The sequence below is a fragment of the Callorhinus ursinus genome, unplaced genomic scaffold, assembly GCF_003265705.2.
Source record: "Callorhinus ursinus isolate GAN/ISIS: 27379988/994484 unplaced genomic scaffold, GSC_fseal_2.0 scaffold15, whole genome shotgun sequence".
Lineage (NCBI taxonomy): Eukaryota > Metazoa > Chordata > Mammalia > Carnivora > Otariidae > Callorhinus > Callorhinus ursinus.
Window position 1 is genome coordinate 43028904 of NW_027397077.1, and position 27391 is coordinate 43056294.

Genomic DNA, 27391 nt, shown 5'->3' on the forward strand with positions numbered 1-27391 from the left:
GTGGCTCTCAAGAGGAGTTAGCTGGAGATGAGGAGAGCAAGGTAGAGATGTTTGCCCTATGGAGGAGCTAACATTTGTTTGCCAACCTAGATTCACTATGTCACAAACACCAACTGTGGCTGGACCCTAGTGCACTGGAAGGTATGTATCATTATTCCCATTTTTCGGATGAGGAAACTGAGGCTCAGAGAAGCGAAGTCTCCTGCCGGGACCACACGCTGTAAAGTGGTGGAGTTGAGGGGAAACAGGACAGACTACCCAGAGCCTGTACTTTCTCCTTACCCTCCTGCCAAAGCCAAAAGGGGCCTCGTGCACAGCCAGACGATGAGAAAAAGTGATTAACTTCCTGAACAATCTCCTCTGAGGGTTTGTCACTGTCAGTGCCACCAGCCACATCTTTTGGTTGACACAACCTCCTGATCTGAAGAATCCTCTGGGCTGGTTAAAACATGAACTCCAGAGCCCCATCACAGGTCCCATGAGTTAAGATTCTGTAGGGTTGGAATGAGACCCTTCATTTTGGCTAACATGAGCTTACGGCTTTGGAGGCCCCATTAGATGGCTTACGGAGCCTGGGGTAGGAGGAACACAGGGACTCCTTTCTAGCCAAAGGGCTGAGGTCCCAAATGGATCATCAGACAAGAACCCGACCACTAATAATTCACCAAGTGTGTAGTAATGTCCAAAGGGACAGGGGCGTGTTCACCCTGTCCTGCTGAGCTGGGGAGTAGGGCAGCCCCAGGAAGGCCAGGCCGAGCAATTGATTCCAACTTCCTACCTTTGACAGCCACCTGTGCTTGAGTTCCCCCGGGGGCAGGGAGCTCATGCCCTCACAGGGCCATCCTTCCCTCCTGGGATAGCTTTGCAGAATGGAGGTGGCCCCGTCACCTTCCTCGATGTACCAGGAATGGTGGCTGTTTACAAAGAGGCATTTTGATAAGCTGCGAGGCCTGACTCCTGATTTATTTTCCCTGTGGAGCTCTCAAGTGGAGACTACATCTCTCTGCTAGCTCTGGCAGAGGGTGAGGGAGATAGCGGCTCTGGAAAGACCACATTAATTAGCTTAATAAGCGCGTGGGCACCCGTGCTATTGTGCTCGGAGAGGGACCCAGGAGGCAGTGTGACCCCCTGTCACAGACGCCATCAATTGCTGGTGTCCTCCCCCCACCTGAAACCCAGACACTTAAGAGAAATTAGTCAGGCCCACTCCGGGAACATCGTTAAAATGCAAGGTTCCTGCAGGAGCTGCCTCCAGGCTGCCTTCCGGCAGGGGGGCTGCAAGCTGGAGCCTGACCCTCTCCAGATCAGGGGAGTCCCTAGTGAGGGGACAGGAAGACATGAGAAGGGAGGAGGAGAGCGCCTCCCAGGTATTGCCTGCGGGAGCCATGCCTGAATCCAGAGAGCTGGGGACAGAACTTTGACAGCTCAGAGTTTGGGATGAGGGTGTGGACAGCATACTGGGGTTTGAGCCCCAGCCCCACCACTTCCCAGCTCTGAGCCCCTGGCAAGTCCCTTTGCCTTCTGGGTGTAGCTCTCCTCGTCTGTCAGTTGTGCTATTTCTGGCCCGACGGCACATGCCCATTAGGAAAGTGCTTCCCGGGTACCTGACGTAGTAACTGCTCAGTAAATAGAGGATATCATTGTGAAGTATTAATGAAGTCGCTGGCACGTAGGAGGCAATCAAAGAGATTTGATGTCTTTTAGCCAGTAGACATTGGCTAGTGTTTTGTGAAGGTCTAATCCATGTGCCATTTCTCACTGACTTGACAGTTTGGTTAATTGTTAACTATTCATAAATACAGTTTGCTTGCATTTCACTTATGAACAGGCTGCAGTATCCGGCCGTTGCTCTCCAGGGACAGTGTCCCCCTGGTCTGGCCAAACTCTTAATTTTAAAGCCTGAGGACGATTTGCCTTAGATGTAAACACCCGCCTTGGGATCCAGATACCTGCCACCTCCGTAGATGTGGGCTTGACACCTCCTCCAACGAGTAGAGCTATGGTGCTTTAAACAGTATCTGTTTAATTTCCACCAAGCACTCTACATGTCAGGTGTGATTATACCCATTTTGTAGATGATGAAACTGAGGCTCAGAGACTTGCCCAGAGATACACAGCTGGCAAGCAGCAGAAGGTTGTGATCCCAGATCTGCTGTAATGACACAGCGGGCGCTTTTCCCACTGCACCCAACTCAGGATCTTCCCAAGCGAAATGGAGATAATTCTCCCTGAAACAGTGGCAGTCACAGTACCTACGAGGGGACCCATGGCGGGCTTGAGGGGTTCCTTGTGTTCACCGGGGCCAGCAATGGCACGGTATCCGTAACTGATGGCTTCTGCTCTCACGTCCATCTCAACCCACAAAGCCTCCTCTTTGTGTCAAGTCTTGGAGGGAACCCGGAGGGGTCTGACAGACTCAGTGAGCAACCGAAAAGCATCACCGATTCTTGTGTCACACCCAGGACCAGCTACAAAATTTGTGGGGCCTAGTGCAAAATGAAAATGCAGTGCCTGTTGTTCAGAACTTGAGGATTTCATGATGGTAACAACAGAGCATGGGGGTTTAAGTCAAGCAAGGGGCCCTCCTCAGAGGGGGTCCCTGTGTGACCGCACTGGTCGCACACCCATGAAGCTGATCCTGCAAGCACCAGCGCTATGAAAGCCGCAAGCATCTCGGGGAGTCTAGCCCCCAGCTCATAGCCTGGCACAGACTAGGAGCTAAATACGTATTTATTGAGTAAGTGAAATGGCATGCTCACCTCGAGGTCTGTGTGACAGACACAGGATTGTGAATTTGCAGATGGGTAAACTGAGGCTCAGGTAAGCTTTGCCTCACCGAGTCTCATCCAAAGCCCAGGTCTCTGCCTTTGACCTGGCATGCTGGCCCTCTGTTCCCACTGACCCCAATCCTGGCCTTTTGTTTTCCCGATTCCAGAAAGAAGGGGTAATGTTTACCACAGGCTGGAGTTTATTTTATTTTTGTGTTTTCCAATAATTGATTCCAACGGTTCCTACAGACGTCCTGCTGAAGGAAAACATGTTTTGCTCACTCAACCTTCTACTTCCTCATGGCACCGCAGTGGTGGGGGCCCACGGCCGCGAGGAAAGCGTGGGGTGACTTTTCCCTTGGTTATTTTCTTTTTTTCCATCTCGCTGTTGGAGGACAACAAAACATGTTTTCCTTTTTCTCCGAAGGAAATCGGAACTTTCTTATTGACTACTTGTTGCCTAAAATTCATCTTCCTTCTCCTGTGATTATCTTGGATTGTGTGAATTGTGTGACTGAACTTCAAAATAAAGGAATGTCCTTCATCTTACTGAAAGGACAACCACCAAACCAAAATTTTCATTCACGTGAAGCCATCGACACCGCTGAAATTCACCACGGCTTCCTTGTCAGAGTCTGCCCACATTTGAAGTGGACTTACGGCAAGTTCCCCTCTTTCAAAGTGCAGGACTCGGTAAACGCACACCTAGCCAATATTCTGGTCAAGGTGAATGGCTGCTTAGAGTTCACTGAAACAGATATGGGTGTATGGTGTGAGTCGGGGGTCAGGACTCTTTTCTCCCCCATGTGCATACCCACTGATCCAAGACCATTTATTGAAAGTGTCATCCTTGGGGCACCTGGGTGGTTCAGTAGGTTGGGCGTCTGACTCTTGATTTCGGCTCAGGTCATGGTCTCAGGGTCGTGAGACTGAGGCCCATGTCGAGCCCGGCATTGGGCTCTGTGCTCGGCAGGGAGTCTGCTCAAGATTCTCTCTTTCCTTCTCCCTCTGACTCTCGCCCTCCTCCTACCCTGTCTGTGCTCTCTCTCTCAAATAAATCAATCTTAAAAGAAAGAAAGAAAGCAAGCATCATCCTTTTCCACTGGACTGCAGCGTTTCAGTTCTCATAAATCTAGTGATTCTCCACATGTTGCTCTGGTTCTGGACTTTCTATCCTGTTCCCTTCATCGGTTTGTCCATCTTTGTGCCAAGACCACCTGTCTTAATTACTGTTACGTCCACTGAAATCAATAAATCATGGCCGTTTAATAACACCCCTACTGCTGAACATTCAGGTTGTTTCCAATGTTTTATTATTATGACTTGCATTGTACTGAGCCATAGTAATAAAACAAGCTATAACAGCTGACATGATGTGCCAGGCTCTGTTGTAAGCACTTTCCGTATATTCGCCCGTTTAATCCTCCCAACAGCCCTTGGAGGAGGCGCTGTTTTGATCTCCTCTTTGAGAGATGAGGAACGCCGGGCATGGAAAGGACAAATCATTCGCCTTGGGCCCCACAGCTTCTCTGTGGTGGAGCTGGGGCCCAAACCCAGTCACGGTGGCTCTAGAACCTGCACGTTCACTCAGTCTCCTCTGTAAGCGAGCGTGGATAAAAGGGGAGTGCATGCCCCGATGTTTATAGCAGCAGTGTCCACAATAGCCAAACTGTGGAAAGAGCCAAGATGTCCATCGACAGATGAATGGATAAAGAAGATGTGGTATATATACACAATGGAATATTATGCAGCCATCAAAAGGAATGAGATCTTGCCATTTGCAACGACGTGGATGGAGCTGGAGGGTGTTACACTGAGTGAAATAAGTCAATCAGAGAAAGACATGTATCATATGACCTCACTGATATGAGGAATTCTTAATCTCAGGAAACAAACTGAGGGTTGCTGGAGTGGTGGGGGGTGGGAGGGATGGGGTGGCTGGGTGATAGACATTGGGGAGGGTATGTGCTATGGTGAGCGCTGTGAATTGTGCAAGACTGTTGAATCACAGATCTGTACTTCTGAAACAAATAATGCAATATATGTTAAGAAAAAAAAAAAGAAGATAGCAGGAGGAGAAGAATGAAGGGTTGGAAATCGGAGGGGGAGACGAACCACGAGAGACTATGGACTCTGAGAAACAACCTGCGGGTTCTAGAGGGGAGGGGGGTAGGGGGATGGGTTAGCCTGGTGATGGGTATTAAAGAGGGCACGTTCTGCGTGGAGCACTGGGTGTTATATGCAAACAATGAATCATGGAACACTACATCAAAAACTAATGATGTAATGTATGGTGATTAACATAACATAATAAAAAAATAAATAAATAAAAAGAAAAAAGGGGAGTGCATAAAGCAAGCAGAGGTGATGATGTCTTCTTTACGTCCTTGAATTAATGAATAGTTCAGTGGCTGTGGAGCCTGGGAGCACTGGGATCCTGCTCCAGCTCCACTACTCACCGACTGGGGGACTCTGGGCAAGTCAGTGCGCCTCTTTCAGCCTCAGTTTCCCTGTCTGTAAAATGGAGATAATAGGCCTACTTGTCTGGGTCGTCATGGGGCTTCAGAGACCAGCACAGGGCCTGCTGGCCCAGGGGAGTTTCCTGTGCTGTCTTAACCATCTGGACTGATGGCTCAGGGGCCTCAGCGGCCTCAGACGGCTCTTCCCAAAGGGGCCTTTATTTTGCAAACATTCTTGGTTTCCTGCTGAAGCTGGAGGGACCTTCTCATATGGGGAAGCTGAGGCCTGGAGCAGTTGAGGACGTGGATGATGGGAACCCAGAACCTGCTTCGCATGGCCTCTCTCTGCATTTGTAGATCTGAAGGTCAGGGCCTTCCTGATCAGCTCACCAGGGTGGGTGCTCTGCCCTGAACACCCCCTCCCCGCCACCATTCACTGTAGAGCAACTTCTCCTTCAGGGGCAGCCCCCATCTCACCACCCAGGATGGCTCTCCTGATCTTACAGGCCCAAGCAAGCATCTGATGATCTTGCCTGCCTCCTGTGAGCTCTGAGGATGGGACCCTGTCGCGCCTCTCCTGACAGAGCCTGGCCCAGAGAGACACCAGGAGGTATTTGATGAATGAATGAATGAATGAATCCTATCAGCAGTTACCTCCGGTGAATTACCAACTGTCCTGGTTTGTCCAGGACTGAGGGGTTTCCTGGGATGCAGGGCCTTTAGTGCTAAAGCCATGAATGTCTGGGGCAAACCAGGACAAGTTGGTCACCCTAAGCCACCACTGTGTGGCAGGCACTGCATTCAGCCTTTACAGTCGCTGTCTGATCTGATCCTTGCCTCAGGTTAGGCCCCTGGCAGCAGAGCCTGAGTCAGGGGTCCAGGTTCATGAGGATTATACGAAAGACACGCTGTCAGCAGGGAGTGAGGGATGCAAGGAGGACAAGAGCAAAGCACCAGGCAAGGCTGGAGACTCTGGTCCCAGCTGGAGACTGGCCTCAGCCTGTTCTTGCCATGACACCAGGGAGCTCTGGCATGCAAAGCACACCACAGATTCGGCCCCAACTCCAGGCCAGGGGGCCCACGTTGGAGAAGAGTGGCAGCCAAGGTCAATACTCAGGACAAGGGGACAGCTGTTGGCCATTAGCAGCCAATATCACTGCAGCTGGGGGACAGGAACACCGTCCCGTGATGCAGAGCAGAGCGGGGACCCGGTATCCACCACATTTTGCAATAGCTATGGAAGGAGGTCAAGTACGATTGTATTCCTAATGGCCTTTTGCACTTGAAACTACCCAGCAGCTCCCCACTGTACCAAGAACAAAAGCTGCAGTCTTCACAACAATTGCTGGCCTCCCATTTCTTTCTTCCTTCATCTCACTTAACTCGGCCACCCTGGCTCCTCTCCGTCACCCTGCAGCCAAGCTCAGCCTGGCCCACGGTCTTCCTTTGTCCTTGCTATTTGCTCCCTCTGCCTGGACTCCCCTTGGCCCAGATCTCCTCCTGGTGGCCCCTTCCCATCACTCAGGTCTCAGCTCAGAGGCCACATCCTTGGGGAGGCCACTCCTGGGCACCCCTAGTGATACCCCCAATACCCCTGGTCACTCTCTTCCATGTGACTCAGGATTCTGTTCTTCATCACACTTACCACTATCTGAAACTACTCTAGGTATCTTCTTCAGTTGCCTTCTGTCTGTCTCCATCTCCAGAATTCCATGAGGGCGGGGAGCTTTTCTGTTCTTTACTGTAGGGGCTCAATATATATTTGTCAACTGAATGAATGCATCCCTACTTTATAGATGGCAAAATGGAGTTTCTGAAAGTCACAGGCTTGTCCAGAAGGGCACCTGCTGCTGACTGGCAGAGCCGGAAATCCAACCAGACTGCCCCCCACCTCCCGAGGCTGAGTTCCTCCCCACCAGGCTGCCCACCTCCCTCACTGCACGGCCACCCCCCGGGGGGTTGGAGGTGGTGTCTGTGTACCCAGGGCTCCCCAGGGGCTCAGGGCTTAGCCCAGAACAGGGGCTGGCAGATGTGTGGGGAGCGGATGGGTGACAGGGCCACGGAGGAGAGAAGGGTGCCTTGCCCGCATGCCCTGGGGACTCTGGATTTGGGAGCCCCTTCAGCCCACTCGCCATCCTGTGATCGGGAATGTGCAGGCTGGCTCCAGAGGGTGGGGTGGCGGGTGCTGTCTGTGAGGTGATCAATGTGAATAATAAACGTTTAGAGTTAATAAGCTGGAGTTAACTTCTCTCGCTTCGGTGACTAATGGGCTTCCAGGAGCCCATAACTCACGCTGTCGGAGAGGCTCCCTTCCCTCCATGGCCGCCCCAGACCCGGCCTGCTGTGAGATGTGGCCCAGGGAGGAGGAGGGGCCGGGCTGGCCCAGGCCTTATTTGTGTCTGTGAACATAGCGCTTTGCAAAGGGGGAGCAGCGGGGTCTTTCTGCATGCTTTCTGGCTCCAGAGAAGAGATGGTTGGGGGTGCGGGAGGTCGGTGATGGATCTGTCATCCGGGTGGACCTCTGCCTCCCGCAGCTGGCGGGCCTGCAGGCCAGTCCTTTCCCCTTGGACCTCCAGGTCCTCACCTGTCAAGGAAGAGAATGGTAATTTGGGCTGTTCCAAGAGCCACATGATGTGACGGCTATAGAAAGTGCTGGGAGGTGGGGAGGGGCTGATCAGTTCTGTCTGCAAGTGTGTGACACGTTCAGGAAGAGCAGAGGCAGAGGTGAATGGAAATCTCAAATATCCTTGCCCCGTGCTCCCCAAAGGGTGGTTTTCGGAGCCAGCAACATTGGCATCCTCCCAGCGCTTGTTAGAAATGCAGTCTTCAGCCCCGCCCCAGATTTGTGGGTCCTCGATCTGCCCATTAAGATCCTCAGTGATTTTTCTGCGTATTTCTTGACTGGGAATCACTGGTCTAGAGCAAGCATGGCTGTGCAGGAACTGTGGTGCTCCCAGTCGCCTCCCTTGCTGAGAGCAGATGTCCCTAAGCAATGCAACACTCGCCCGAGGAGCCTAGAAGTGGCCTCCGGGTCCCCTTCTGCCCAGCAGCCTCTGTCTCTGTTCAGAGCTGGCATACAAGATGGAAACTGTGTCCTGGGTCTAGACTCGGAAACCCCCCCTCCCACATCTTTGACCAAGATTAAGAAACTCGGCCCAGTTCCTTCTGCAGTTTCTGGAACCAGTGCCACCCACAGGACAGCGAAGGCAGGAAGAGCTACTAGAGAGGCAGATATGGAAAACTGAGGCAGGGGGAATGCATGAGGCTTAGTAAGCAATGCCCTTGCTGCTAGGGTGAGGGTTAGAAGGGAATTAGACATGTGACTATCCCCTGGAGGGCCCCAGAAGGGGGTCCACGGTAAGTTGGACTCCCCCCCAGCTCAGCGGGCAGAGGGTCACCGTCCACGCTACTGTCCTTTGTTCATGATGATGACAGGCAGATCTCCAATAAGGACCACTTAGCAATGACTTTTCAGAAAAAGTATTTGCTACTCAAATTATTACAAAAAATAATTAAAAAATAAATTATTAGAGCTCTAAAAACTTACCGTTAAAGTCGAACGATACAGAAGTGACATAAAAAATATAATAATCCTGCCCCTAGCTATCTTCCTGCCCTGTGGTAACCGACACTAGCAGTTTGGTAAATATTTCTTTTTGGCTTAATTTTTTAGACATATTTACAAAAATAAGACCACGCCATATACCTGACTCTGCAACTTGGTTTTTGTCTAATAACATATCCTATATACAGTTCCCAGATTCATCCACATTTATGGACATACATACAGACCTGATTATTTTTATCAGCTGCCTAATATTTTATAGAATAAATGTTCCCAAATTCTCTCAATCATTGTCCTAGTGATCAACGTTTAGTACATTCTTTTTTTTTCTCTTTTTTTCTTTTTGCAACAAACACCCTTGTCTGTATCACCTTATGTGTCTTTATGGTTTTGTAGGATGAATTCTCCACAGTGGACTTGCTGGATCAAAGGGCATACACATTTTAAACTTTAATAGAAACTGCAGATCACTGTTCCAAAAGATTGTGGCGGCTCACTCTCCCACCAGCAGTGTCAAAACTGCCATGACTGCCCCCCTCCTCGCTGGCCCTGGATGTCATCAATATTTAATATTTTTTTCCAATCTGATGGGAGAAAAAGCGCATCTCCTTGTTCTTTTCATTTGTATTTCCACAACTGCCTGAGAGGCAGAGTGTCTTTTCATGTGCTTATTGGCCGTTTGCATCTCTGCAGTGAATTGCCTGATGGTATTCTTTGCCCATATTTCTCTATTTTTATTGTGTATTTTTCTTAGAGACTCTTAGCCACTCGTTGCACATTAATATTAACTCTTTGTCTGTGTCATATGTGGTCCATTTCTGTGCTAAGAAGATCTCTGCCAGCTGTCTGGACAGAATTCCACAAAACGCAACACCAGGGATAAATGCAAATTCTTGTTCTTGGGTCTGCAAGCCCACGCTACCCTTAGAGGGGGCGCACGGAGGTCCTGAGCCCAGCAGGAGGTGACAGTGGGCTACAGACACTAAAACAGCTAAATTGGGACCTTAGGTGCATTCATAGAGACGGAGGGTTTAAAATGCTCTACCTCTGGGAAAGGCGGTCAGCTCTGAGCTGCTAGAGACGCACGAGGAGGGGGCTGGAGTCCCTTTCCCACGAGTAAGCTGGCCCTGCTCGGCCTGGAACAGCAGGGCTATTCCAGGACAGGGGAGCAGATGAGCCATGGGCCCTGGAGGCAGAGCACAGCCCTACCGAGATTCCAGGGAGCTGGGTCCCAGCTGAGAGTGAAGAGAAGTTTTTTCCTTAGCTCCTTCTTTTCAGAATTGTTTCCCAACCACTTCCTACTCCTTTCCCTGCTTTATCTTCTCATAGTGCTTGCAATCTCTAACATACTCTAAATGTTATTAATTATGTGCCCTGTCTGGGTCTCCACTCTAGCATGTCAGCTCCACGAGCACAGATTTTGGTCTGTTCACCAATTTGTCCCCTTCTGAGGCATTCTTATTGTTTTTCCCCGTCCAAGCTGTGCAGAAATAGGACGGGCTGACCCATAGGTAGTGAGCTCTCCGTTGGGAGAGGTGAGCAAGCAGCATCTGCCTGGCCACCTAGCAGGCTTTCTGTGCAGGAGATCCCAGTGTTCATCCGTTGTCCTCTCATCAAGGTGAGGTCTGGAAGGGCCTTTGGATCCACAGGAGACTCCCCCTGGGCCTTCCAGGGCTTCGAGGGGTCTTTAAGTCAGCCAGCGGGGACACTAGAGCTCTCCAACTGGGTCAGCTTCTGTTTATGTCCTCATCCTGGCCCATGCTGAGCCCCAGCCCCACCTCCGGTCAGCCCTGTCCAACCTCAGCTCTCCCCCCAGCATGAGGCCCTCATGTTTTGGAAAATCAACCGGCATCACATCAGACTGAAAATATCTCAAAAATATCACTTGCGACTTCCTCCCGCTCCCTGAGGCCCCCTGCCTGGGCAGGCAGCAACCTTTCTCTTGCTGTTGATTTTCAAGAAGGGCTCTTCCATTGCTGGGACACAGGGAATTTCCAGTATTTTTCTTCCTCTGCCTTTTTTTTTTTTTTTTTTGGCCTTCAGACGCCCACATTGTGTTGTCCTGACGCAGCTCCAGGCAATGTTTGGCCCCAAAGGCCCGGGCTGGGTCAGTGAGGCCTGGACCAGCAGCAGCCCCGGCTCCTTGGGTGCAGGAACAATGCCTCCATAATTCATTGAAAACTCCCCTCGGATGACTTTTTCCTGTTGCTGATTGTCTCTGCGTTCCAGGCCTGCACAAACTGCTTTTTCCTGCAGCTAAATTTAAAAGGGCCAGACCCTGGAAACGGTGCACTGGGCTGGCCTCACTATGAGGGCAAAGGTGGGGAGGCTGGGTGGAAGTGGAGCCCTGAAGCCACCACTTCCCACCAGCCCTCACACCAGCAGCCCCCCCAACGCACACACGCGTGCGTGCACACACACATGCACACAGGTGGCGGTAGCCCGGGCCTCTTGTCTTCATTTTAATTTCTCCAACCACCCTTAGAGCCCCTTGGGCCCACAGTCATGGACTCTGGAGTTAAGAAGAGGTTTCTCTTGGGCAGAATAGAGCAAGGAGGGCACAGGTGGCCAGGAAGGAGTGAGCCCCCCATTACTGGGGGTGTGCAAGCAGAGATGGCATGCCCACATACTAGGGAAGCTGTCAGGGGCTCACCTGTCAGGTGGGAGGTAGGTGCCAAGGGCCCTTCCAGGCTTCTGTGGCTCTGGCTTCAACCCAGGCCAGCGAGGAGGAGCTGGCCCTGCTGCATGGGTGTGGGGGGAGCCGGCAGGAACAGGCACACCACAGCGTTCCTCCCTCTGCTCACTTTTGACAAGTATGGGACCAAACTCTCTGGTCTGCCCTCTGACCTGCTGTATGACCTCACACAGGTCTCTTCATCTCTCTGTGCCTCAGTGTCCCCATCTGCAAAATGGGAATAATAAAAGCACTTAGATCATAGGGCTTTTCAGAGAAGGAAGCAAGTTAATACCTGTAAAGGGTTGACAATAAATATGATAAAAGTTATCTTTTTTTAAATATTTATTTGACACAGAGAGAGAGAGCGCAAGTAGGGGGAGCAGGAGAGGGAGAAGCAGACTCCCCGCTGAGCAGGGAGCCCAAAGCAGGGCTTGATCCCAGGACCCTGGGATCGTGACCTGAGCCGAAGGCAGACGCTTAACCGACTGAGCCACCCAGATGCCCCAATAAAAGTTATTATAATTATTATTATTGAGGGATTTGGAGGAACCTTCACCTTTCACATGTCAGAAACGGCAGTCTTTGGTGGTAAGCACTGTCCTCTCTGGGGGTCAGATTTCAGCCTCTCTGAGGGAGTCATAAATTCCCAATGTCTGGGGGACCTGGCTTTGTGGCTGGCAGGCTGGACGTGCGGCAGGGCAGCCCGGGCCTCTGGCTGAGCTCACGCGCTGGGAAGAGGCACCGTGCTGAGGCCCTTCGCTCCCTCCGCTCATTCCCAGGCGTTCTGTAATGGGGTGTGGGGGCCCAGCCCAGCATCCACTACCATGTGTCATCCCGGGTCAGCCGCTCATCCTCCAGGTAGCCTCACCAGCCTCACTACCTCTCAGAGGTGGTCCTCATGTCCCAGGGAGGACTGGGCAGAGTGTAGGTGAGAATGTGCACAGAGAGCAGGGCATGAGGTGGAAAACCCTGGTGGACAGAAAGCGAAACTCGGTACTGCTCCTAGGCCCTGAGGATGCAGGGCGGAAGGTGTGAAGTCAGTGCGTCCACACAGCTCAAGCGTGGGCAGATCCAGCTAGTGGTCAGTGTGGGGGCGCCCCCCAGTGGGCTGGGGACCCACAGGAATGCTGATCTGGCTCTGGCTCTGCAGAAAGGTTTTCAGACATTCCAGAGCCTGGGCAGGGTGGGTGGGGCAAAGGTTGGATCCCATCTGGTCGTATTTCCTAGAGGAAAAGGCACGGGGACAAGAAACAGAGGGGAGCAAATATCATAGAGAGGGGACAGACGCAGCATGTACCCCAAACAAAAGGACTGACATAAGCCCACTCACTGCAACCCTACAAACATGGTTCTCTCTCTCTTTTTTTTAAGATTTTATTTATTTATTTTTGAGAGAGAGAGAGAGAGAATGAGAGAGAGAGCGTGCAAGCGGGGGAGAGGGGCAGAGGGCAAAGCAGACTCCCTGCTGAGCAGGGAGCCCGATGCGGGCCGCGATCCCAGGACCCTGAGATCATGACCTGAGCCGAAGGCAGCCGCTTAGCCGACTGAGCCACGAATTGCTGGCTTCTGAGTTTAACTTTTTGAGAAACTATTGAACTGTTTTCCACAGAAGAATGAAACTCGACCATCCTCTTACACCATACCCAAAGATAAACTCTAAATGGATGAGAGACCTCAATGCGAGACAGGAGTCCATCAAAATCCTACAGGAGATCACAGGCAGCAACCTCTTCGACATCGGCCACAGCAACTTCTTTCAGGACACATCTCCAAAGGCAAGGGAAACAAAAGCAAAAATGAATTTTTGGGACTTCATCAAGATCAAAAGCTTCTGCACAGTAGAGGAAACAGTCAACAAAACCCAGTTGTGTCCTTAAGCAAATTTGTCACTGATGCAGTACTGGGCCACGTCTGCTGACTCCCAGGCTTCTTGCACCAGGTAAAGGAGTTCCTCACTCTGGATGGCACGGACACTCCCCTCTGCGAAATGGTCTCATAAGAGCGCCTACTCCCGAGGCCTTCAGGAGGTTTCAATGAGATGGGGGGGGGGGTGATCCGCACACTGTCCGTCCCTGAGTCAGTCAGATAAACTGTGCCAGCCGAGGGGAGCCTCTTGTCAGGAGGGCTCTCATGAAGGATTTCAGGCATAGTACAGTCCAGGAGGGAGAACTGCTGGAAAATGGGAGCCTAGGGCTGCCTCTAAACTGAGGTGAGAGATGACCCAGGCAGTGAATGTACCGGCGCTCTTGTGGGATTACCGGGGAAAGAAGGGAGCCTTGCGGGGTATATTGGAGTCCTCTCTGGGGCATGCAGGTGTGCTCCTAGGTCAGGGCTGATCAAAACCAAAGCCCTGTGGCTGTCACCCTCTCCCAGCCTGCTTCCTTCCTTTCAATACCCTCAGTCAGTCACATAGTCATTCAGCAAACACCCCCTGGCAGGAGCAGGGGCATCAGTGACAGAAGAGATTTGGGTGTTGCCCAGAGGAGTGCAGAGTCCATGGAGGAGGCTGATGCAGACAGGTCTTCATGCCTATGGGATGTGGGAGGAGGGAGCTGCAGAAGCCCAGGAGGGACATGGAGTCCCACCTGGCTTGGAGAGGGCTTCCTAGGAGAGGTGATGTCTGAGACCCGAAATGTGAGGAGTAAAGTAGGTGAGGGCACAGGGAGAAAGAAGACGGGAAGGAGCATTTGCAAAGGCAAAGGGGAGCAGGGAGTTTTGAACAGGGAGTGCCAAGGCTGGACTGTGCCAGAACTCGGGAGCAGGTGACCAGGGTCATCCAGTGTGTCCACACAGCTCAAGCGTGGGCAGATCCAGCCCTGGATCTGGAGCCCTGACGGGGGTCTGGGCCACCACAAAGGCAGCAGGGAAGGTAGGAGGGGCTGGCCTGGAGGCCTGGGGAGGAGACCTAATTATTTCTCCTGCTCAGGGCCATGCCGGGCTCCCAAATCCACGCTATGGCTAAGTGTCCATGGCCCGGGAATCTTCCTGGCTCGAGTGCTCACGGTTGGGGCTCACAGGTGGGGAGCATCCTTAAACCGAGGACACTGTGATGCCACACATGTGAGGCCACCGGGTTGCCAACCCTCCTGATCCCCCCACCTCTGTCCCAGGCGTCTTGGCACAGGTTTGCTCTGGAAAATCGGGAACTGGGTCCCGGCAGTCAAAGGTCCTACGCTGGTATCATTTGAGGCCATTTAGCACTTTCCCACCACACCTTCTACTACTCCCTTCCAGAGACCTTCCCTTCCAGCAAAAACTCCAGTGTGCCAAGGCTGTGCGCACCTGCAGGGCCCTCCCTCCGCTTCACCTCTGCTGGCCGCTTCTTCCCCATCGCCCTCTCTCTGCTCCACCTCCCCTGAGCTGTGGCAGGAGAGACCCACGTCTGTATTCCTGGGGCGAAATCATTGCTTTTTCTTTTTCTGACATTCTCTTCTCCTCCCCCTACCTTTTTTTCTCTTCCTCCTTCCTCCTCTCTTTTCCCATTTCCTGTGTTTTAATCTCTGCTGTCATCAAAAGGCTTGAGTTCAGATCCTGCTTTGCCACTGCATGACTTTGGGCGAGTTACTTAACTTCTTGATGTCTCAATTTACACTTCTACAGAATGAAGAGACTGGAAGGACAAAGTCAGGGGACTGACACTACCCGCTTCAAGACCTGCTATAAAGCTCCTGTAAATCCAGAGGAGAGTGGGTGCGTTCAGGGTGGTATGGCCGTAGACGTGTGTGGCTGCGACAGCCGACACTTCTCCAAAGAAGACATACAAATGGGTAGCAGACACATGAAAACATGTTCATCATCATTAGCCATCAGGGAAATTCAAATCAAAACCACACTGAGATACCACCTTACACCAGTTAGAATGGCAAAAATTGGCAAGGCAAGAAACAACAAATGTTGGAGAGGTTGTGGAGAAAGGGGATCCCTCTTACACTGTTGGTGGGAATGCAAGTTGGTACAGCCACTTTGGAAAACAGTGTGGAGGTGCCTCAGAAAATTAAAAATAGAGCTACCCTACGACCCAGCAATTGCACTCCTGGGTATTTATCCCAAAGACACACATGTAGTGAAAAGAAGGGCCATATGCACCCCAGTGTTCATAGCAGCAATGTCCGCAATAGCCAAACTGTGGAAAGAGCCAAGATGCCCTTCAACAGAAGAATGGATAAAGAAGATGTGGTCCATATATACAATGGAATATTACTCAGCCATCAGAAAGGATGAATACCCAACTTTTACATCAACGTGGATGGGACTGGAGGAGATTATGCTAAGTGAAATAAGTCAAGCAGAGAAAGTCAATTATCATACGGTTTCACTTATTTGTGGAACATAAAGAATAGTATGGAGGACATTAGGAGAAGGAAGGGAAAAATGAGGGGGGGGAATCAGAGGGAGAGATGAACCATGAGAGACTATGGACTCTGAGAAACAAACAGGGTTTTAGAGGGGAGGGGGGTGGGTGGACGGATTAGCTCGGTGATGGGTATTAAGGAGGGCATGTACTGCATGGAGCACTGGGTGTTATACGCAAACAATGAATCGTGGACCACTACATCAAAAACTAATGATGTACCATATGGTGACTAACATAATACCATAAAATAAAATTAAAAAAAAAAGCTCCAGTAAATCCAGACATGGTGGTACGAGTCAAAGAATAGACAAAAAGACCCTTGGAAGAGAAGACGGAGCCCAGAAATAGACCCCCCAAAATATCTACTTATCTCTGACGGAAGAGCAAAAGCAATACGGTGGAGAAAAGACGATGTTTCCTGCAATCAGTTCTGGGATGACGGGACATCCACACGCAAAAAAATGAATCTAGACACACTCACCTTCCACCGGAATTAACTCAAAATGGATCACTGACCTGAGTGTAAACTGCAAAACTATAAAACTCCTAGAAGATAACATAGGAGGAAATACAGATGCCCCTGAGTCTGGTGATGCCTTTTTAGATAAACACCAAGGAAATAAATGAAAGAAATCATTGGTTCTCTAGACTTCCTTAAAATTAAAAGCTTCTGGGACGCCTGCGTGGTTCAGTCGGTTAAGCCTCTGCCTTCGGCTCAGGTCATGATCCCAGGGTCCCGGGATCGAGCCCCGCATCGGGCTCCCTGCTCCGTGGGAAGCCTGCTTCGCCCTCTCCCTCCGCCTGCGGCTCCCCCTGCTTGTGCTTGCACTCTCCCCCTCCCTCGACAAACAAATAAATAAATAAAATCTTTTTTTCTTTTAAATTAAATTAAAAACTTCTGCTCTGTGAAAGACAGTATCAAGAGAATGAGAAGACAAGCCACAGGTTGGGAAACAGTATTTGCAAAAGACACATCTGATAAAGGACTGTTATCCAAAAAATATAAATAGTTCTTAAAATTCAGCAACAAAATGAACAAGCCGATTAAAAAATAGGCAAAAGACCTGAACAGATACCTGACCAAAGAAGATATACAGATGGCAGGTATGCATATGAAAAGATGCTCAAAATCATATGCCATTATGAAGGTTTCAATTAGAACAACAGTGAGATAACACTACGCACAGATTAGAAGGGCCAAAATCCAAAACACTGACAACACCAAATGCTGACAAGGATGTGGAGCAACACGAACTTTCATATGGTGATGCAAAATGGTGCAGCCACTTCGTAAGACAGCTTGGTGGTTTCTTACAAAAATAAACATACTTTTACCATATGATCCAGCAATCAAGCTCCTTGGTATTTACACAAAGGAGGTGAAAACTTATGTCCACACAAATACGGCACATGGGTGTTTCTAGCAGCTTTATTCATAACTGCCAAAACTTGGAAGCAACCAAGATGTTGTTCAGTAGGTGAATGGATAAATAAACCATGGTACATCCAGACAATGAAATATTATTCAGTGCTAAAAAAAAAAAAAAAAAAAAAGAGCTACCAAGCCATTAAAAGACATGGAGGAACATTACACATTATTAAGTGAAAGAAGCCAAAGGGGTATTGGGGAGGGAAGGGTGAGCAGAAGGAGCGCAGAGAGACAGAGATAGAGACAGAGATCCCTCCCTTCCAGCTCAGCCCCCCAACTGCAGGTGAGTAAGCACCTCGTGATGGAAGTGGGTGCCCCTGGAAGGAGCACCATCTGCCCCCACATTGGCCCAGCCCCCGTCACCACCTCCCCAGCCATACCTGGGACATGGTTCCTGCCAACCTGGGTACCTGTGGTTTTGATTTGTGTTTCCCTCTGGCTAATGGTATTGAGTCCCTCTTCATGTGTTTCGTGGCCCCTTTTGTCTCTGAGGCCGCCCCCCGGCCTTAGTTTCCCCATCTGTGAAAGGGAGAGCTAAAAGCACATATTATAAGGATTAAAGAAGGCAGTGGCTCTAAATATGCCTGCTCTGGGTCCCAAGGCTGAGTAGGTACTTATGATGGGCTGGCCCAACGATGCTGACAATGCTTCTCCTTCCTTCCTCCTTCCCACTCCGAGAGAAGCCATTTGGCCCATCTGGTCGGAGAAGAATTCACTTAGAAGCTTTGCCCGCTGCCCCGGGGCAGCTCTTCTATCACCTCTGGCCTCTGCCCTGTGGCCTCCTGCTTTATTATTGTAACTGGCCATGCCCATGACACCCACAGACGGAAAACCGACGCATCCTTTTATTTCTTCCTCTTTTTAACAAGTTTTGTTTCCTGGGGGGAAATAATGGAGAATGAAAGAACTAAAACCCACCCAATTCAGAACCACTCAATCGTGGAGAAAGGAAGGAGGAATTGGGAATCTACCCTCAACTCGGAGGGAATGGGAAGCCCCAGGGGCTGCTGGGCTGTGGGAGGGCACTTGCTGGCTCCGAGCCTCACTTTCCCCACCTGTAAAGCAAGTGCAGTTTCCATGGCTCCTTCATGCGCTTCCCAGGAGGTGGCTGGAAGGCAGAGACGGAGCGAAGGGTTGTCTGTCAGATGGGAGAATTCACATCCGAGCCTAGTTGTCAGCTGGCTGTGGGGAAGTTGCTGGAGCCTCCCTGTCCCTGTTCCCCCCTCTGAAAAGTGGGGGTGGTAAAATGGGCTAATCTCAGAGGAAGAGCTTTGTCGAGCGCCTGATGAGGCAGGTGTCTGTCTAATAAAGAGTGGCTCTTCATATTGGGTTGTTAGAGATTACAAGGGCATGTACTCTAGGAATTCCAGTATTTGCCTAGGTGTCATATATAAAAGCAGCTAAGAACATGGCTCTGTCACCTGAAACTAACATCGTGTGTCAACTACACTCAGATAAAACAGGATCCACAATAACAAAGAGCTTGGGGCCTGGGGCCGACGGCCTGGGTTCTCATCTCAGCCTTTGCCATAACTAACTCTATGATCCTGGGCAACTTAACTCATCTCTCTATGCCTGACTGTCTGTAAAAGGCCACTAACAAGAGAGCTTACCTTGTGGGGCTATTTTTTTTTTTAAATATCACATACAATTCACCCATGTAAAGTGTACAGTTTGGTGGTTATCAGTATATCCACTGAGTTGCCACAATCAATTTTGGAACATTTTCATCACCCCCGAAAGAAATCCTGTGTTTATTAGCAGTCGTGCTCCACACTCCCCCACACCCAACCCTCCCCAGGCCCGGGCAACCACTCAGCTACTTTCCGTCCCTATAGATCTGCTTATTCTGGGCAGTTCATATAGATGGAATCATATAGCGGGAAGCCTTTTGTATCTGGTTTCTTTCCCCTAACATAATGTTTCCAAGGTCCATCCATGTTGTAGCGTGTGTCAGCACTTGGTTCCTTTTTATGGCTGAATAATGTTCCATTGGATGAGCCTATCACGTTTTGTGTATGCATTCACCCGTTGGTGTACGTCCGAGTTGTTTATGCTTTTTGACTCTTACCCATTATTACGAATACTGCCGCTCCGAACATTCGTGTACGGCTTTTTGTGTGGACATACGCTTTGCTTTCTCTTGGGTCTACACCTAGGAGTAGACTTGCTGGGTCACGCGGTAACTCTGGGTTTAACTGTTTGGGGAACTGCCCGCCCCACTGATTTATATTCCCCCCAGCAGCACATGAGGGCTCAGATTTCTCCACACCCCCACCAACACTCATTATTGTCTGTCTTGTTTATTAAAGCCATTCCAGTGGGTGTGGAGTGGTATCTCCTTGTGGTTTTGATTTGTGTTTCCCTCTGGCTAATGGTATTGAGTCCCTCTTCATGTGTTTCGTGGCCCCTCCTATATCTTCTTGAGAGAGCTGTCTGTTCAGCTCCTTTGCCCATTTCTTAATTAGGTTATTTGTTGCGTGCACTTTTATAACACCAGCAACTGTGTGATCCCCAGCTACTGTGCGCCAGATATCACACCGCTGTCACATGGCACCCTCGCCAGCCTGCTGAGAGGTAGGTGTTGGTATGCCCATTTTACAGATGAGGAAATTGAGGTTGATAGAAAAGAAGTGACTTACCCAAGGCGATCCCGCATCATAGGGCTAGAACTAGAACCCGAACCCTGCCCCTTGAACCTGCATCCCCGTTAGGGAGACAGACAATATACAACTGAACAAGAACCAGGTAGTACCGGGCACCAAGAGGAAAATAAAAGAGGGGATGTGCTGGCAAGGCCCGGGGTGGTGGAGGTGGAGGACAATGTGAGTGGGGAGGGCAGGGGCCTCTCTGAGGAGCTGAGACTCACCTTAGTAAGTTGGTGCCCACGTGAAGGTCCAGGGAATGAGCCTTCCAGGCAGAGGGAATGGCTGTGCAAAGGCCCTGGGGCAAAATGGATAGTGGCATGCTTGAAGGACAGAGAGGAGGGTGCCATGATGGCGAGAGGAGAGAGAGGGTATGGAGTGGAGGAGAGAGGGAGCTGGGTCGGCTCTTGTACGCTCGGCTGGCCCGCCAGCAGCCAGGCTTCGGTAGCTCAGGGAGGATTTCTGAGGGCAGTGAGGCAGTCGCCACGGCATGGACTCCTGGATCCGATCCCGCTCTACCACAGACTGGCTGTGGGGTCACAGGCCAGGCCTTCTCCCACCCCCAGCTTTCAGCTTCCCATTTGGAAGCGGGGAGATAGATGAGTGTGGGAGGCATGGAGGTGAGCATCCAATGAGCTAACGCAGGCAAGTGTGGTGCCTGACACACAGCAGGAGGACAAGAACAGATGGTTTCCTCATTTGTAAATTCAGTGAGGGTCAGTTTCTGCCTGTCCTTTCACCATTACATCGCCAAGGCCTGGCATATAATAGCCGCTCATTAAAAATCAGTTGAATGGCTGAGCAGGAAGGGGTTATAACACCTACCTCCCAGGATTCCTGTGAGGATCAACTGTGTACAGGAGGCCGTGGGGCCCAGTTCTTAAACCCACAGGCTCTGGAGCCTGCCTTTTGGTGCTGCCTCAGCCTCTGAGCCTCAGCTTACCCACCTGTAAAACGGGCAGGACAGAGCTGTGTAGATGCAGATCAAGCACACAGCAGGGCCCATCACCAGCACTCAAGAGATCTGAGCGTCAGCACTGGGATCCTGGGACAAGCTCAGCCGCAGTGAGGGTCTGCTCTTCCCTGTGCTGTCATCCCAGCCATAGCAGAGGCCCTGTTAGTGGAATCTCTGAGCAAGCACTGCTCCTGGCAAAGGCCCATGCTAGCTGAAATGTAGGACCCTGGGGGGCTCCTGGCAGGCTCCTGGCAGACTTGGATGCCGTGTGGGAACTACCTTCATGTGATACTTTATTCTCCTACAAACCCGGGGCCAGAGGATGGACAACTACAAGGGATGCCAAGTTTATTTCCTCCCTTTGGGTGACAAGTTGTTGGGAAACTAGGGGAATTTCTATCACTTCCATGCCCCCCACCCCCAAAAGAGAGCCCAGTTGGGGCGGGCTTGAGTAGCCAGTACAGGTCAGTGTCTACAGTCAGGCCTGCAGCCACCAGTAACCCCGGGAAGAATGCCCTCCACCCTGAGCCTCTACTCTGATCTGCAAAATGGGCACAATGATCCCAGCAGCCATAGCAACTTGTCCGCCCTGGGGCAAGGGAGGCCCGCAGGTGGTATACGCTGTGGAGAGCTGTGCACATGCAGACCTGCCTCTGGGGACTCTGGCTTGTCCTTTTCTCCCTTAAGATTCTCTTTTCTAATTTGCTAAGAGCAACAACCCCCTCCCCAAGGCTGCACCCAAAATTCTCTGTGTAAGCAGGTCTGGTACCCAATCCTCAAATCCTTTCAAGGAAGTTTTTGTGACTACTCTCCCAGGGAGGAAAAATGCATGTGAGGACAAAAAAAGAGCCAGTACTCACGGTGGTTCCATGTTCCCTGAGCTCTTCTGTATCCCTCCTTTGGGCCTTACAATAACCCAGGATGTGGGTGCTGATCTTGTGCCCATGGACAGATAAGGAAACTGAGGCCCTGAAGGTTAATGTGCTTTAGGTTGCATGCTGGGCAGGTGGGCTCTGGGGTCTGTGTTTTTAGCCACTATACTCACGGTGAGGGAAATAAAGCTTGTCAATTTATTATATGCAATGCACTCTATTTTCTATTCTGGTTCTCTTTTTTAAAATGCAGATCACAACCCAGGCAGTGGATTTCACAGCTCACAAAATGGGTCGTAATCTGCAGACCCATGGCAGGATGGATGGGTTCTCTGAGACCCAGGGTGCCTGGTCACACTGACTGGGTACCCCCCAAACTGTCAGCACTCCCCATCTCCAGGACCCCATCCTAGCGCTCCTCCACCCCATTTCTCTTTCCTCCACTCCACAGGGCCCGGAGCTGGAATAATCTAATCTCTCTCCCACATGCAAGCTGACAGCTCCAGGGCAGCTCCGGGGTCCCTGTAGCCCCAAGACCCAGGGAAGCAAGAGAAAGCTGCAGGGCGGGGGAGGGGGGCTAGAGGGTGGGGCGGGGGTGGAGGGCCCACCTCCTCCCTGGGGAAAGTCATTAGGATGCAGCCAGCAGAGGCGCTTCAACCTAGAGGGGCTTTCATTTCCGAAGGCCTGAGCTGGGGGGCGGGAGGAGATTGCTTGCAGATAGGGAGAAGCTGCTGGGGCTGAGGCTTCATTCCTGCTCCTAGGCAAGCAGCCAAACTCCTTAACCCTTGATAGAACTGGAGGCCGAGAGGCAGCCAGCAGGCTGGTGTGGGGGTGGATGGGTGGCGGCTCTTTAATTGCCTTAGGAATAAATACTTATTCTCATCCATGTTTAGCAAGCACTAGCTAAGCCCTTCCTCTGCATTATTTTATTTAATCCACCCATATTCCTGGAGGATTTTATTGTCATTATACCCTCTTTACAGATGAGGAAGTGGAGACCCAGAGACCAAAGTCACTTGCCCACAGTCTCAAAGCATGAGCCAGAGGGGAACTTAGGAGAAGCAAGCTTTGATTTTTGATGAGGGAGATGCTTGAGGGTTCTGGATGAGGGGTGTCGGGGGCTCAGCAACTGTTGGCCTCGAATTTATTCTGTATCTTCCTGGCCTTGGGCAGAGCTCCTGGGCTCTCAGCAGAGGGCCCCCATCCTCTCTGGGGCAAGCACTCTTGCTTTCTCTTGCCTTGCTTCACGCCTAGCACTAACGCCATTGTTTGAGATTTCATTCTGTTTCTCAGACCCGCAAGTTGCTGGGCCTGTAACCTGGCCCACTGCTTCTCTGACTGACTAGATGCGTTGTTCTTGTGTCCAGCACCTTGGTGAATCCACAGGAGTCTTACCAGTTTGTCTATTGATTCTTGGATGGCTTTTCTATAGAAATGATTAATCCACCTGCCAACACTGACAACGTTATAATTTCCTTTCACATCCTTCTAGCTCTTCGCTGTGGACTGAACATTTGTGGGTTTGTGTCCCCACCCCCCCTAATGTATATGTTGAAACCCAGATCCCCAGCGGGATGGCATTTGAAGGTGGGGCCTTTGGGAGGCAATCAGGTTTAGGTGGGGTCCTGAGGGTGGGGCCCCCATGCTGGGATTAGTGTCCTTATAATAAGAGGAAGAGACAGGAGATTACTCTCTATGAGCACACCCCAGGAAAGGCCATGCCCAGGAAGAAGACCTCACCAGGAACCCCACCATGCTGGTACCCTGGCTCTCCACTTCCAGGCTCCAGATGGTGAGAAATGAATGTCTGTTGCTCAAGCCACCCAGTCTCTGCTATTTTGAATAATAGCCTGAACTATTTCTATTTCTTTCCATAGAGTGTTCAGGATTTCCTATATTTCTTGGATAGTGGTGTTGACAGTAGTACCCTTGTCTTGTTTCTGACTTTACAGAGAATGCATTTAAAGTGGCTTCATTAAGAAAAATGTTTGCTGCAGGTTTTTAAATATATTTTTTAAAGATAAAATACACATGAATTTGCTATCTTAAGCATTTTTAAGTGTCCAGTTCAGTGGTATTAAATACATTCACACTGTTGGGCAACCATTACCACCATCCGTCCCTATAATTCTTTTCATCTTGTAAAATTGAAACTCTTATCTGTTGAACAGTAACTCCCATTCTCCACTCTCCCCAGCCTCTGGCAACCACCATTCTTAATTTCTGTCTCTATGATTTTAACTTCTCTAGGGGTCTCATACAAGTGGAATCATACAGTATTTGTCCTTTTGTGACTGGCTCATTTCACTCAGCTTCATGTCCTCAAGGTTTACCCATGCTGAGGCATATTGCAGAATCGTCTTCCTTTTTAAGGCTGAATAATATTCCATTGTATGTATAGACCACATTTTGATTGTCCACTCATCTGTCAACAGATACTTGGGTTTGCTTTCATTTTTTAGCTCTTGTGAATAATACTGCTATGAACATGAACATAGAAGTGTTTTTTTCAGAGACCCTGCTTTCAATCTTTCTGGGTGTATACATAGAAGTGAAATTGTTTGGTCATCTAGTAATTCTATTTTTAGTTTTTTGAGGAACCACCATACTGTTTTCCATAGTAGCCACACCCATTTTACATTTACATTTTACATTTCCACCATGAGTACACAAGGGTCCCAATTTTTCCACATCCTCACCAACTCTTACTGTTTTCTAGGTTCTTTGGGTTTGGTTTGTTTTGTTGATAGCAGCCATCCTAATGGGTATAAGGTGGTATCTCATTATAGTCTTGATTTGCATTTCCCTGATGATTAGTGATGTTGATCATCTTTTCACGTGAGCACTGGCCCTTTGTATATCTTCTTTTTAAAAATTTTTTTTTCCTTTTTATATCTTCTTCTCAAAAATGACTATTCAAATCCTTTGTCCAATTCTAAATCAGGTTTATATATATATGAACTATATACTGTGGCTATTAATCCCTTATCAGATATATGATTTTCAAACATTTTCTCCCATCCTGTGGGGTGCCATTTTACTCTGTGGATAGTGTCTTTTGATGCACAAATTTTATTTATTTATTTATTTATTTAAAGATTTTATTTATTTATTTGAGAGAGAATGAGAGATAGAGAGCACGAGAGGGAAGAGGGTCAGAGGGAGAAGCAGACTCCCCGCCGAGCAGGGAGCCCGATGCGGGACTTGATCCCGGGACTCCAGGATCATGACCTGAGCCGAAGGCAGTCGCTTAACCAACTGAGCCACCCAGGCGCCCCGATGCACAAATTTTAAAAATTTTCACGAAGTCCAATTTGTCTACTTTTTCTTTTGTTGCTGTGCCTTTGGTGTCATATCCAAGAAATCACTGCTGAATCCAATGTTGTCATGATTTTCTCCTAGGAGTTTTATTGTTACAGCTCTTACATTTGGATACTTGATCCATATTGGGTTAATTTTTGTCTAAGTTGTTAGGTAAGGATCCACGTTCATTCTTTTATGCATGTGGAAATCCAGTTTTCTCAGCACTATTTGTTGAAAAGACTGTCCTTCTCCATTGAATGGTCTTGGCACCCTTGTCAAAATTCACTTGATTATATATGCAAGGGTTTATTGCTGAGGTCTCTATTCTATTCCACTGATCTGTATGCCTGTCCTTATGCCAATACCACACTGTTGTTGTTGTTTTTTTTTAAGATTTTATTTATTTATTTGACAGAGAGAGACACAGAGAGAGAGGGAACACAAGCGGGGGGGGAGTGGGAGAGGGAGAAGCAGGCTTCCCGTGGAGGAGGGAGCCTGATGCGGGGCTAGATCCCAGGACCCTGGGATCATGACCTGAGCCGAAGGCAGATGCTTAATGGCTGAGCCACCCAGGCGCCCCCCACACTGTTTTGATTACTGTAGATTTTTAGTAAGTTTTGAAATCAAGACGTGAGAGTCCTTCAATGCTGTTCTTTTTCAAGATTGTTTTGGCTATTCAGGGGTCCCTTGAGATTCCATACCAATTTTAGGATGGATTTTTCTATTTTTGAAAAAAAAAAGTCATTGGAATTTTGATAGGGATGTACTGAATCTTAGATTGCTTTGGGTATTGACAACTTAGTGATACTAAATCTTCCAACCTATAAAATGTTAAAGTGTTTTCATGTATTTATGTCTTTAATTTCTTTCAGCAATGTTCTGTAGCTTTCATTGTACAAGTCTTTTAGTCCCTTGGTTAATTCCTAAGTATTTTGCTCTTTTTGCTCCTATTGTAAATGCAATTGTTTTTGTAATTTCCTTTTCAGATTGCTCATTGTGTATGGGAATGCAACTGATCTTTGTGTGTTCACTGTATCCTGATACTTTGATGAATTCATTTATTAATTCTATTTTTTTTAAAGATTTTATTTATTTATTTGAGAGAGAGAATGAGAGAGAGAAAGAGCATGAGAGGGAAGAAGGTCAGAGGGAGAAGCAGACTCCCTGCTGAGCAGGGAGCCCGATGCGGGACTCGATCCTGGGACTCCAGGATCATGACCTGAGCCGAAGGCAGTCGCTTAACCGACTGAGCCACCCAGGCGCCCCTCATTTATTAATTCTAAAAGCTTTTTGTGGAATCTTTTATGGTTTTCTACGTATAAGATCATATCATCTGCCAACAGAGATAATTTTACTTCTTCCTTTCCGATTTAGATGCTTTTTATTTATTTTTCTTGCCCAATTACCCTGGCTAGAATTTCCAGTACTATGTTGGATAGAACTGGTGAGAACAGACATCCTTGCCTTGTACCTGATCTTAGAAGAAAGGCTTTCAATCTTCCACTACGGAATATGTTTGCTGTGCATTTTTCACATGTGACTTTTATTATGTGGAAGTAATTTCCTTCTATTCCTAGTTTGGTGAGTATTTTTTATCACGAAAGGGTGTTGAATTTTGTCAAATGCTTTTTCTGCCTTGAGATGATCATAGTGTTTTCCCTCTTCATTCTATGGTGTATTACATTGATTGAGTTTTGTATTTTTTTAAAAAAGATCTTATTTATTCACTTGAGAGAGAGAGAGAGATTGAGAGAGAGAGAGAGAGAGCACACAAGCAGGGGATGGGGAGGGGCAGAAGGAGAGGGAGAAGCAGACTCCCTGCTCAGCAGGGAGGCTGACAGCTGATGTAGGGCTCCATCCCAGGACCCTGAGACCATGACCCAGTGCAAAGGCAGACGCTTCACTGACTGAGCCACCTAGGCACCCCAATTGAGTTTTGTACTTTAAGCCATCCTTGCTTTCTAGGAATAAATCCCACTTGGTGTCATGGGATAATCCTTTTAATATGCTGAATTCTGTTTGCTAGTATTTTGTTGAGGGAGGATAGGTATTACTGTTCATAAGGAATATCAGTCTGCAGTTTTCTTGTAGTGTCTTTGTCTGGCTTTGGTATTTGGGTCATGCTGGCCTTATAGAATGAGTTAGGAAGTTTGAGAAAAATCGGCATTAGCTCTTTAAATGTTTGCTAGAATTCACACAGAAGTCATCAGGTCCAGGTGGCCAGAGAGATTCCTGTGCTTCCCACTCTGCCTTCTTCCACTGTTGTCTCCTATTAATTCTTAACCATATCAATATCTACTCTACCTTCTAAAAAGCTAAATACTTTACCACACTGTTATGTCCCTTTAGTTTCTCTACCCCCAC

General features: G+C 49.2%; 1 protein-coding gene across 1 annotated transcript in view; it reads right to left on the reverse strand.

The window, feature by feature from the left end:
- Positions 1-13142: 13142 nt before the first annotated feature.
- Positions 13143-27391, reverse strand: part of CUNH3orf20 (chromosome unknown C3orf20 homolog) — a 117329-nt gene continuing 103080 nt past the window's right edge. Inside the window, exon 16 of the mRNA XM_073901703.1 lies at positions 13143-13236. Within this exon, the coding sequence (XP_073757804.1) occupies positions 13173-13236 (64 nt within the window). The 3' untranslated portion in view covers positions 13143-13172. The remainder of the gene's footprint in view (positions 13237-27391) is intronic.